The 13,146-nt window shown below is 53.6% G+C and overlaps 1 protein-coding gene across 5 annotated transcripts in view; it reads left to right on the top strand.

Annotated features, from left to right (window-relative positions):
- The window catches only part of samd11 (sterile alpha motif domain containing 11), a 72,287-nt gene extending 60,242 nt beyond the window's left edge, over positions 1-12,045 (top strand). For 4 of the 5 annotated variants that reach the window (XM_064304707.1, XM_064304708.1, XM_064304710.1 and 1 more), the window contains exons 8-13: positions 4,378-4,493; positions 4,918-4,996; positions 6,098-6,813; positions 8,132-8,256; positions 9,094-9,204; positions 10,281-12,045. In XM_064304707.1, coding sequence (XP_064160777.1) covers positions 4,378-4,493; positions 4,918-4,996; positions 6,098-6,813; positions 8,132-8,256; positions 9,094-9,204; positions 10,281-10,520 — 1,387 coding nt within the window. In that variant the 3' untranslated portion in view covers positions 10,521-12,045. The remainder of the gene's footprint in view (positions 1-4,377; positions 4,494-4,917; positions 4,997-6,097; positions 6,814-8,131; positions 8,257-9,093; positions 9,205-10,280) is intronic. The other variant, XM_064304709.1, reaches the window with a different exon arrangement.
- The last annotated feature ends 1,101 nt before the right edge of the window (positions 12,046-13,146 follow it).

Here is a 13,146-nt window from a genome sequence, read left to right on the forward strand (position 1 = left end):
GGAGGGGAGGGTGGGGAGGAAAAGAAATCGAAATTTGCGGTAATTGGATCAACCAGTGTGCATTATCTGTCCGCGGGCCTGTTCAATTTGATCTCGTCAGGAAGTGCCGGCGAGGCTGCCTGGGCGGACCGGCGGCTCAGGGTCGAGCCGACCGTCCTGGCGACGCGCGCCTCGCAACCCCCCCCCTCCCCGCTTCCCCCTCCCTCCCCCTCCCCCGCCCCCCCCCGCCCCCAACCCGCAAACAGAATCCAGGCAGCGGGGGTAATTGGCTGTCGATTATTTATGTGGCGCGAGGAGCCCGAGTGTCAATAATGGGCCGAGCGGGAGGAGGGAGGCTGGCCGCCGCCGGGCCGCCGCGCCGCCGCCGCCGCACTGCGGGCGCGCGGGGGTGTAAAATTTCCATCCCGGCTTCCTGTCGGGAGCGCAGCGCCGATCCGGTCAGCCAGTCGCCGCGGGTTTTCGCTGCAGAGAATAATTAGCCACACAGGACCGCGGTGAGCGCGTGTGTGTGCGCGTGTGTGTGTGCGTGTGTGTGTGTGTGTGTGCGCTCGCGTTAGGCAGACCTACGTGCTGTGGAGGTCGGGGGCGAGAGGATGTTGATTTTTTTCTCCTCTCCTCTTCTCTCCCCTCTCTCTCTCTCTATTTAACTCTTTCATTGGCTCCAGTCGGTACTCTTAAAGATACACAATAACCTTTCAGCCTTACAAAAAAAATCAAAATACAAAAAGACGAAATGAATACATTTTTCATTTTGTATACATAGAATGTAAAAATGGGGCTTACGATGCAAACTGCAAATTTTTGCTCTATTTATTTTTGAAAGTATCTATGAAAATCAGTATTCTCTACAGTTTTGTGTCCGCTGTTAGGGGGCAGATGTGTGGCTCTCTCCCCCTCTGACTGTCTGAGAGGCGATCGGCCCAAGCGGGGGGAGCTGAACGAGCCTGCTCGAAAAATCTTCAGACCCCGAGCGCAAACCCTCCAGCGCTGCGTCCTAATTGATAGTCAGGAGGCCATTAGCAGATATTGTCGAAAACAAATCACCGAGCGGATCGATATTTTTAAAGCGCGGGCTGCCGCTCGTCCCGGCTTAAATGGCGGATCACATTTTAGTAATTGGCAAATCCGAATGTTTTTGGCACGGGAGGGAGGGAGGGAGGGAGCAGTTTCGAGCAGACATTGGTCTAGGCGCGGGGCGGGCGGAGGTAGGGGAGGGGGTGGGTGGTTGGGGGGGGAAGGGGAAGCGGGAGCTTCATACATTTTAATGAGCTTCCTTTGCAAATGTGTTCCTGCGGAGCCCGGGGTTTTTTAATCCCCCGCGTTCCCGTCATTAGGGGGGCGGGGGGGGGGGGTGGGGGGGCAGCCAAACGCCGAGCGGTCGAAAGCTCGGAGAGAGCGCGGCGCCGTTTCCGTCGTCTGGAGGGGGGGGGGGAAACAAAAAAAGGTCATCAGGAGAGCCGCGTGCGTTTCTGAATGCATTTCCAGTTTTTTTTTTTTCAGAAGGATGGGTTTGAAATTACAGTTGAGCTTTCCGGTCTCGTGTTTCCGTGGCTCCCGGTTGGATTTCGGTCTGACCGGCACCTGCTCGCAGGTGAAGAGAACGCAGCCTCTTCGTCCCCTCCCGTGTGAGGAAGAGGAGGGGAGCTGGAGCCTTTTCATTTGAAAAAGTACAATAGTGCTCGTGGTTCTCCACTTAAGGTGGGGGAAAAAAAGAAAACCTTCCTTCAGTCAATTACCCGCTAACAATTTTTCATGCCTTTGTGTGTGTGAGAATATGTAAGTGTGTGTGTGTGTGTGTGTGTGTGTGTGTGTGTGTGTGGTAATGCTCACTGCTGCTTAGTGAGGCTAGAAGTGGGGTCCTTTGGGAGTTTTTTAATTATTAAATGATAATGGGTTCCCTGTCAGGGACTCTGCTTTGCAGCTGCGTGTGGAGTTTTGGGGCCCCTCGTGGCTTGTGTTTGTGGAATGGGACAGAGCATGGTGTACCCCGTCTCCTTCTCCCCTCCGCTTGCCTGCCCTGCCCTGCCCTGCCCTGCCGGCTCCTTGGCCAGGCCCCTTTACGGGACCCAGGGACTTTGGGAGTATCGGAGAAGAGCTCAGTCTAAAGATCGGTCAGCGTCCTGTGTGAGCGAAACTGGAACGCAATAACGATCCGACAGAGGATCTGTTCCTGCCTAAAATACACCGCGGAAAAAAGCTCCCTATTCCACATTTAAATGTATGTTAATATGCGTGTCCACTGCAAAATATAGCTTATAGAAGCTAAATACATTGATAAATTGTCAGCATTTTGCCACCTATTACAGGGTAATTCTCTCTCCTTCTCCTTGCTCAGCCCTGTGTGTCAGTGCGTCGCCTGTAATGTGCGTTCTGTACAATGACAGACAGAGACAGACCAATGGACAGACTCATTATAATCACTGTGATCAGTACTGAGGCAGAGGAGTATGAATTGTTAAAAGTATGAACTGTAATGCAATAGCTGTATAGTAATGGACGTCCATAGCTAGCTTCGCCTATAGATGCAAGGACAGAGGAACGCACTGTGGGCACTCTATGGTCAGGGCTTGAGGAGTGCGCCATTCCGCGAAAACCACCATGCCTCTCCCGAGCCTTTCCGCCTCCCCAGCCCAGAGTGAAACGGTTAATGCCTCCCTCGCTCCTAAATTGCTTCCCATAAAGCGAGCAGCACGTCTGCGGGGCACGTCCCAACCCCCCTCACCCCCACCCCTCCATCTCCCCCCACATCTCCCCCCCCCCCCGCCCCGCCCCCCTCCCTCTCCCATGATTACAGCTAATTACGGGCGGGCGGACGCCTCCCGGCTCTGCTCATGCAGCTTTAATTGGCCGTTACTCATCGGCGGGCCGTCCGGGGCGGCGCGGGGGCTGGCAGGCCCCGGCCACCGCGGGTCTGGGACTAATTGCGAGGCCTGAGGGATTAGGCCAGGTGATTACACACTTCACAGTGTAATTACATAAGCAGCGCTGGCCCCGCTCCGCTGCCTGCCTGCCTGCCTGCCTGCCTGCCCGCCTCCCCCCTGCCTCCCCCGGGCCGGAGGTCACGCGCCGCGCCCCCCCCCTACCCCGCCCCCCCCCCCCCCCCTCCCCTCCAAGATTAATTGGAGCTGCCACCGGAGCGCGAGGCGCCGCCGGCGCGGCTACGCGATTAGCATTAACATTTCAGCTGCAGCGGGTCGATCGGAGATTCGACCCCCCCCCCCCGCCTCGCTCCCTCCCTCGCCTCCCCCCGCCTCGCTTCGCCTCTCGCTCTCGCCTCCTCGCTTCCCGCCACCCCCTCCTCCCCCTCCTCCCCCTGCCCCCCCCCCCCTCGCCTGCCCTTTTTTGCTCGCGGGCTCCAGCAGCGCACAAACACGGGCTTCTGGAGCAGGCGAAGGCAGAGAAAGGGTACGAAAATACAAGGGGTGTGGGGGTGGCGGGGGGGGGGGGGGCGGTGAGCCGTGGCCTCCGGGGTGGAGGGGGTGAGTTTGGGGGGGCAGGCAGGGCTGGAGAGGCCCACAGCGACCCGCATCAACAGAGGGGCGGGAAAAGGGACCCCCACAGGGGATGCTGGGGACCCCCGCGCTCCAGCACTGACTGTGTTCTCCTAAAACCTCCTGGCGCTCGCTCATCCCGCCCTGTTTTTGTTTGTTAAATTCTTCGTTTCTAAGCGCTCAGGATGGGAGCCTGTCCATGGCCACTCAGTAAAAAATGTTAATAAACGTAATCAATGGGCTTCATAATGCAAGCGTGACACACTACCTCGCAGGGAAGGAGAAACTGCCTCTGGCAGAGGCCCCGACCCAGCTGTCGAACTGCGGCGCGCTCTTATTGTGTATTCTGTCTTTGTACGAGGGTGTGTGTGTGTGTGTGTGTGCGTTTTTTTTTTTTTGAGTGGGGGGGGGTTGACAACATCCCTGCTGGCAAGACTAATGGGGGGGAGGGGGTTGCAACTCGCGAGCACATATGCTCAGCGGATTAAAAATAAGACAAAGAAAAAAAACTGCAATATCATTCCCATCTGTGGTTGGTTCTGAGGTCCCGTTATTTTGTACACACAACGCTGCGATGTTGAGGGGCTCCAGTGCCCTGGCTCTGGTGATCGGGACACTGCTTGTGTTTTTATCATCATTATTTTTCATTCCCAAATATCTGCTCAGGCCAACCCGCGAGAGCTTTGTTGCTTGCCATGCCATTTCCTCTCGCGACCGTACCGTAGATCTCCAGTCCACCAGACGCATATTATTCAACACAGTCTTTTTTTTATAGCACCGCTAGCGTTTTCGGTAAAATGAGCAGTGCCACGTTTTTACCGTGAATCGTACGACGTGCGCTTCGCAGCGAATCACAGCGTTCCTTTTTTTTGTGTCCGTCCCACAGGGATATTTCACACCCCCCGCCCCTCCTGTCCCCGCAAACCGCCCCGCACATCGCGCTGGGACCCCACCTGCGGCCCCCCTTCCTGAGCCTGCCGTCTGCTTTGTGCCAGGCTCCAGGTAAGTCACACCCCCACACACACACACAACACCCCAACGAAATATACTGCCTGCAGAGGACCCTTTCCGGCTGACTTTTAACCTCTGAGCCACAATTCATATCGAGTCAATAAACAATCATAAATACTGCAGAGAGCTGCAGTGGCCACAGGCCTTAGAGAAAACGAACAGAAAGAAATAGGTAATGGTTTTTTATAAAATTGGAGGGGGGGCGGGCGGGGGGGTTCCTCATTGTAAATTTCACCATTGTCCTGCTACAAGCAGAGAGGCATACCGCATGCGACATACCATTTTATCATAAACTAAGAACAGATTACAGTTCAGAAACGGAGTACAAAAGAGTACAATTTAAATAATGCTTGGCGTTCTGTCGCCGGATTGGACAGATTTTACTGAAACGTGTGACCGCTTCCCTCCCCCACAGGATACGGCTTCCTGCAGCCGGCGCAGGCGGAGATGTTCGCGCGGCAGCAGGAGATGCTCCGGAAACAGAACCTGGCAAGGTAGTGCATTGTGGGACTGACGGAGGCCCGGGCTCCTTTTTAAAACGGTCGCTACGTTTGAGGGCTAGCGGGCGGTTTGTTCGGCCGAGGTAGCTTCCGTGCTTCCCCATTGTCTAAACGAGTCCCTGACTGACCTGCAGGAGTCCTGTTGGGCCGCAGCCTTGAGTAGGAAGCCAGGGTTTCGGTCAGGTTCCTCGTTCCTCTCGCGCAATAGCAGCTCCCCCGGTGGACTGGAGGCCAGCGTAGCGATGTTGCGGCAGGGCGAGCGGCAGGCTTACAGTACACAATCTGGGCATTCAAAATGGCCGAAGAAGAGAAAGATGATGAAACAAAACGTGAACAGAACGTGAGCTTGACTAAGCAAGTTGAGTTTACGTTGTGTGCCAGTGGATCTGTGTCTCTGCTTAGTGCTGTGTGTGGTAAATACCTCACACAGTGCTGCGTAGAGGACAGTTAAACAAATAAATAGATAAGGAATGGCCCTCACTTTTTTTTACGAAAACACCTTATCGGTGGCGGGCAATGCTGAATGTCATTACTTTTGTAAAAGCAGTGTGGCAATTAACACCTGACCTGGCTAACTGAATGCTAAGTGAATCTGAATGGCTAATTGACGGCAAATGCACATCATAAAGCAATTGCGTTAGAATCTCTGACACCTATTCTCGCCAGTGGGCAATTACAAGCCAATCTATTTACTGGAAACCTCTTAACCATACATTACAGATCTACGTTAATGTTATTGTTGATCTATGTTAATGCTGCAACAAAGTACCACCAAATTTGTACCAAATACTGTTTTTGTTACCCTTTAATGTTACACAGAATCTGTCTCTACATGAGCAATACCCATCAAATTTTATATATTACAAGCACAGCAACTAAAATAGATAAATACAAACTGGAAATCTTTTATCTTACATAATCTGTGACTGAATATGATGAATTTGAAAGCTACTCTGACTCTGTATGGCCAAGTGTGAATTTTAACAGCAGTGACTGAGAACCAAGTAGACAGGCTATTTTGGACTCTTTGGTTGAGCATGTATTGAGCTGTGTGTATGTGTGTGTGTGTGTGCGTGTGTGTGTGTGCGCTGGCAGGCTGGAGATGTCGGCGGAGCTGCTGAGGCAGAAGGAGCTGGAGACGCTGCATCGGCAGAGGATTTTTGGGGACCCCCTGGGGCTGCACCCCGGCCTGCCCCCGGACCACCCCGCCCTGCGCAGCCTGCACGAGATCCCCGAGGGGCACCCGCTACGGGAGGAGCTGAACCGCCGCAACGCCATGCTGGTGCTGCGCCACAACAGCGCGCCGCTGCTCTCCCTCAACCACCAGGGGGCGCCGGGGTGCGCGCCGCCCAAGGAGCCCGGGTCCCGCAAGAGCTCGCGGAAAGGGGGCCACGCCCGCGGGGACCCACACGAGGGGCCCGCCCAGGCCAAGGACTCGCAGGGGGAGGGGCGCATGCACGAAGGCGGGGCCGACGGGCGGGACGAGGAGATGAAGGACTCGGAGAGCGAGGCGGAGGTGGGCGAGGACCGACTGGAGGGCCCGGCCAAGGCCGACGGCCACGCCGCCGGCTCCGACCCGGGCCAGGGCAAGGACGGGGCCAAGCCCGGCGAGGGAGGGAAAGATTTGGGCGAGGCGTCCGGGCGGCTCAGCGCCCCCTGCAGCTCCGCGGGACCCGCCTCCCCCAGCCACCAGGCCTTCACCCCGGGGATGGGCAAGAGCGAGGCCAAATACCTCCCGCCCGGGACCTTCCCCCCGTTTCCAGCACAGACCTTCCCCTTCGGCTTCCCATACAGCCCCTACTTCCACAGCGGTGAGTTCCCCTCAGCACCACAGCGCCTGTCCAGTTCACACATTTAAAAAGTTCATGTCATTTTTATGGAGACACAAGATTCAGTTGTGCTTGTTTAGTGTATTCAGTTTGTACGTTTGTATGAAGTTTGTTTAAAAGTTTGTGAAATTCAAAAAAAAAGAGAAAATTTACTGCCTTTTCTCCATCCAGAAAAGCTATATCTTTATCTGGCAAACTTTCTTCACAGTTTTTAAGTAAGGTCCATACTGCCTGATAATATTAGGGAAGCAGACTGAGACAGGAGCTTTGGTTTTGGAATGGAATGAAGGAGTCGCTTGACACAGTGTTCCCCTGAAACACCCTCTGGATGTCTGCTGTCCTGCCCGCGCGAGCTGAGCTGAGCTGGGCTGGAGCTGAGCTGAGCGCGGCAGCCGAGCCGAGCCGAGCCGAGCCGAGCCGAGCCGAGCTGAGCTGAGCTGGGCTCTTTCTTCACCGCGCGGCAGTACGGCCGCTCGAGGATCTCAGGCCTGCGCGGAATGTCGTATCGCCAGCCTGGTTTCCTTAAACAAAAGCAAAAAAACGTCCGCGGAATGAGGAAGTCGCGGCGTCGGGCGCCTCCCGGCGAGCAGGAAGCAGCCGCTGGCCGGCTCCGTCTGGGGCGCTCGGGCTGAGGCGCGGCGCGGTCCTGAGGGCGTGAGGGCGTGCGCGCGTGCGAAGGCCACCCTGGAATCTTCACTTTTACTCCCAGCGCCACTTCTCCATTCCAAAAGCGCTTTCGCCTCAGATGCTTGAAAGGCGGGAAGAGAGAAATGGTGTGGAGTGCTGAAAAGAGAAAGAGAAAAAAATCCTGCGGTTCCAGTCGTCCCCCGGGGGGTTTTTCCCTTCTTTTTTTTTGTTTTTGTTTTTCCGCAGTCGCTAGAGGCCCATGTCCTCTACACGCTGTCGCCAGCCCCCCCTCCCCTTCCCCCGGGCCGCCCCCCCCCCCCCCCCGGCCGCCCCCCCCCCCCCCCCTTCCCCGGCGCCCCCACCCCCCCCTCGCCCTCCCGCTTCCCCTCAGCCGGCGAGATGTATGAGTCACATGAAACACATTACCGCCACTTTCTTTTTCCAGCACGAAGACCTCCCTCAGGAAGGAGCCCTCAAATTGACCCTTGCTGAACCCCCCGTTAGAGACTGGGCCATTAATGTAGATGTGCGGCGCGGAGCGGAGCGGAAGGGAGGAGGAGGAGGAGGAGGAGGTGGGGGGCGAGGAGGGGGGGGGCGGCAGCGCTCCGTTTCCCAGCGCGGGCTGTCACTAATGATTTCTGCTCCCTTCTCTCCCCTCGGGGGGGCTGCACAGGCGCCATGGGAGGTCTGCTCCTGGACGGGGAGGAGGCGCCGCCCATGGAGGACATCAGCAAGTGGACGGTGGAGGAGGTGTGCGGCTTCATCAACGGGCTGGCCGGCTGCTCCGAGTACTCACAGGTGAGGGGAGGGGTGACAGAGGCAGAGAGGGTGGAGGCGGAATATTCTGTTTGGGGTACGGGGTATAAGGAAGGGGGGTGGGGACTGAACCTCACATGTGAAACAGCAGGGGGAGAAAAGGGGGTTAATGATAATTTTGTTTAAACCAATTTAAAAATAATGGAATCTTAGTTATTCTTTTCTCCCAATTTGGAATGGCTAATTGTTTTCCCGCGCCATCGCTGCAACATTCACTCTCAGTCGGGGAGAAGCGCACGGACACTGCTGAAACATGCACTGCTGATGGCTCCTGCTTTCCACCCAGCAGTTGGGTTGTGCCGTCGTTAGGTCACATGAGCGCGCTCCACGCACACAGCGGGCGCTTAAGCAACAAGAGGAGTCGCTTTTGCTTGATGAGACGGGGACGACCCTACCGACTGAAACCCTCCGACCTTCGGCAACCTCGCGGCGTGTCGCTACCCTGACAACCACGCGCTTTGGCAAGACTGTCCATCTGCATTCCATACGTTAAACCACTTCGACATGAGTTTTAGGGATATGCGCAACCCTGAACATGTACAGCAGAGCCCTGTTTCTTTCTAAACCTTCGATTTGGCAAAGAAAATGAAAGACCGTCCACAGTGGAGTGGATTTCCCTCCACCCCTTTCTGGGTATCATCCAAATGCAGCCAAGTGACCCAAAGCCTGTTCTAGTGTGAGGAAGCTAAATAGAGCAGAACAGGAAGTGATGTAACGGACAGTGCTTGAGAACAGCAGGGTTCAGTTTATCGCCCAACCCCCCCCCCTCCCACCCCATTCCCACCCCCACTGAGGGCTGTGCTGGTCTTCCCCGCCTAGGTGTTCCAAGAGCAGGCCATCGATGGCGAGACCCTTCCCCTGCTCACCGAGGACCACCTCCTCAACAACATGGGCCTCAAACTTGGCCCCGCCCTGAAGATCCGTTCCCAGGTAGGCCTGGACGGCTTCGTTTGTTGCCGGGTCATAGGCCCGGTCACATGGCCTCTCCACACGAGGCAGTCAGCGGCGTTAATATACATTACATATGTATTTATTAGACCCGCAGTTACATTTCCAGAGGGGTCTCCGTTGCCAGCGTGGTCTGTTGCGCCCTTAAAGAGGACTATTGAGCGAGTATTGGTCATGTTGTACATTTGACCAGTCGGAATAGTACGCCAACTTGTCAGAAGCCAAAAACGTGGCATTCATTCCCTAAGTTCATTTTATCTGCCAAATGACTGGCTAACTTGTAAATCAACAAGTGAAATACTGTAGCGTTTGAAATGCTATTCGGACTATCCACCGAAGCCATGGGCAGAACACAACTGGCTTCCTCTCAACGGCTGTAGGGAGGGTATAAGTTGGCCAGGATTCTTCAGCTGACTGCAGCATTAGGCACGCCCCAAAAATACACCGGACACCCGCGGACTAACAGTCGTCATTACTAAGACATGTGCCTCTCCTCAGTGTGGACCGAATCGCCGGTAGCACCGTAGCATAGACTGCAAGGTCCAAGTCACAGGCTCACGTGTGAGTGCGTTTCAGCTGTCAGTGCTCAGCGATGACCTGATACCACAATTTGAAATTCCAAATTGGAGAGAAAAAAATGACATGGGGGGAGGGGTGGTTTGGGGGGTTGGAATATGTTCATAGGAAAATCTAGACTTTGTTTTAAAAGAGCCTTTGAACCAGGGCTAGAGTTCTTGGGCATCAGCATTTGACCTTAAATACAACCATGTAATGAGTATTTAAAGACTTCTGGTGAAAAGCACACACTAAGTGACATAAAAACATTTTTTTTCACAAAGTTGATGAATAAATATTTGTTTTGTCTATCCTGACCTCCCTGAGTTTCACTGAGAGATAACTGACTCAAAAAATATCTTTGATTTCCAGTTTTATATTGTTAAAGGTCAAATGCTGATCGTTCAGGGAAAGCCACCGGTGTCTTTGAGGACGTGTCCCATTTTTAAAAAAAAAATGACGGTGCATTGTGGGTAACGTGGGCGTGTGGCTGGTCTCCTCAGGTGGCGCGGCGCGTCGGCAGAGTGCTCTACATGACCGGCTTCCCGCTGGCCTTCCCGCTGCCGCCATCTGTTCTGCGCCCCCCGGAGCGGGACGCCCCGCCGCCCGAGAACCGCCCCCCCTCCGCCGGCGGCGCCCCCTCCCCGTACGGCGGCCCGCCCGCCTGCCGCGCCTCCCCCAAGCAGGAGGACGGAAGCGCCTCCGCGGCGGGAGTCTGCAACAACGGCAAGCCGCCGTCCTAAGACGACGACGGTGAAGAGGAAGAAGAAAAACAAAACAAAAACAACAAAAAAAAAAAACACGAAAAGAATCCCAGGGACAGCGTTCAGCTTCTGAGAGAGAGAGAGGAGAGAAAGAGAGGAGAGGAGGGAGAAAATGAAGAAAATGGCCTCCATCCCTTCAGCTAACCTTCAGCTTAACTAAGACCTGTCCTTGAGGCCTGGAGACAGAGGCTCTCATTTGGACAAAAAAAAAAAAAAAAAACATAGTTAAAGACAATCAATTGAATAAAGTCCCATCGCCCTTGAATTGCTGATGGCAGGGGAGAAGGCGTAATCCAAAAACGTGTGAAAACAGGGGGAGGGTGAACGAGGGTCTGGGGGGGGGAGAGACAGGAAGCATCAGAGAGAGAGAGAGAGAGACAGCACGAGCATACAGCTGGCCTTTAACAGCCTGCCAAAAAGACAAGAAAAGAAAAGGAAAAAAAACAGATACAGCATTCTTCAGTGTCAGACAGACAATACAGGAAGCGTGTCTTTCCAGGGATGAACCGTGCTCTTGCCCGAGAGAGGAAGGCAAAATAATTTAACCGTTTTTTAATTTAATTTTTTTTTTTTTTTGAGGAAATATAAAAAAAAAAAAAAAAAAAAACAAACTCCCAGACATGGACCGGAATGAGTCAAAGGAGGAAGGAACTCGCCACAACTATGCATTCCACGGATCAATACCAAAGATAACAGGATGCGATCTCGGTGGTACGCACCTCCACACAGCCTGCTGGCCCGTGCTGTACCGGACAGCGCCCAGAAGGGGGCAGACTGTGGCCCATGCTCGTGCGACGGGGTGGGGGGACCGATAAGACTGAGCCGCCCTTGTGCTCTACAGCCCCCCACCCCCGCCTATTTGAACTTTAACCTTTTTCTTTGGCCTACATTTGGGACACAGGAAGTGCCTGGCAGCAGAACTCGGCTCACGTTTGTGGATAGCGGCTCTGTCAGTCCTGGACGTCTGTACGATCTACGTTTACTACTGTGGGAGAACAAACTAAGCCTAATTGTACAGTAACTCATTATGAACTTTAAAAAAAAAATTATCCTGAAGGTTACATAAGTGGTACTTTTTGTTAAGTGTAGTTGCACGTACCCAGCCCCCCCCCCCCCCCCCACCCCTTACTGAACAAAATATGACTTGCTAATATTGGTGGTACTTTTAGTTTTTTTTTTCTCTCCAACATTTCCTGTTTGATACGCAGTCTATTGTAACATTAAAAGCCCCTACCTTCAAATGCTGCTTAATAGCAAAATAAATATGAAAAACCCTGAAAATATTTATAGCTCTTTTGTTATAGTCAGGTTGACATGATACATAATTATTCATCCTATAAATGGATGCCAAAGATCAACCTTTATATTGTTCTGTTTTCCTCTGTTACAGGGAAGTGAAAGGCACAGAGCTCTTTATGCAAATCTTAGAGTCCGTCACGGCTTTTTTTAACAAAAAAAAAATGTAAACAAAGACAAATTAAAATGGTCTGTAGATTTTCCCGTCGATGTTGGATTATTTTGCTTTCTGTTTATTTAGTGCAGGAAAATAAATTCCCCGAATGAAGTTTCTACTGGTTGCCTTTACCCCTCTCCACCAATGACGGGTCAGGATTTATGCGAGGTGCTCCTGTTGATTTCAGAAGGTGGTTTGTGAGTGGGGGGGTGGGTGGGGGTGGGTTGTATAATCTATGGCTGGACAGCAGATTAGGGAGGGGCAGGTTGAATGGTCCACTGGCCCTCCCTTACCCCTCTCCATACAGCCCTATGGGACAGCTGCCATCTTAAAAGCCAGTGCCAGGTGTTCTGCATGATATGGTCTCTGGGATATCATCGGCCTGCCTGCACGCACATACACACATGCTCTCTCTCTCTCTCTCTCTCACACACCCACACACGCACACACACATGCTCGCTCTCTCTCTCTCACACACACACGCACGCACATACACACACGCTCTCTCTCTCTCTCACCACACACACACACGCATACACACACACACACACACGCTCCCTCTCTCTCACACACACACGCACACGCTCGCTCTCTCACACACACACACACACACACGCACGCACGCACGCACGCACATACACACATGCTCTCTCTCTCTCTCTCTCTCACACACACACACACACACGCACGCACATACACACACGCTCTCTCTCTCACACACACACACACGCTCCCTCTCTCTCACACACACACACACACACACACGCTCGCTCGCTCTCTCTCACACACACGCGCATATACACATATGCTCTCTCTCACACACACACACACATACACACGTTCTCTCACTCACACACACATACACCCACACTTTCCCCTCCACACAAGCCCCTCCATACATCTCGCCACCAGTCTCCTCACCACACAAAATAGCGCCTTCCTTGACAAACACAGCTATCAGCTCTCTTATCTACCCACTGTGAAAGCCTTCTCGGCAAACTAAGCAAACACACTGCGTGCACACGTCCACCACAAGAGACCCTTTCAGAACTCGCTTTTCTGCATCGATACACACCGTCTTCGTAGTCAGGAACCAGGGCTTTGATCACTCATTATGCCACCATTAAACATCTCACACGAGCATAAAAATAA

The sequence above is a fragment of the Anguilla rostrata genome, chromosome 13 (genome assembly GCF_018555375.3).
Source record: "Anguilla rostrata isolate EN2019 chromosome 13, ASM1855537v3, whole genome shotgun sequence".
In the NCBI taxonomy this organism is placed as follows: Eukaryota; Metazoa; Chordata; class Actinopteri; order Anguilliformes; family Anguillidae; genus Anguilla; species Anguilla rostrata.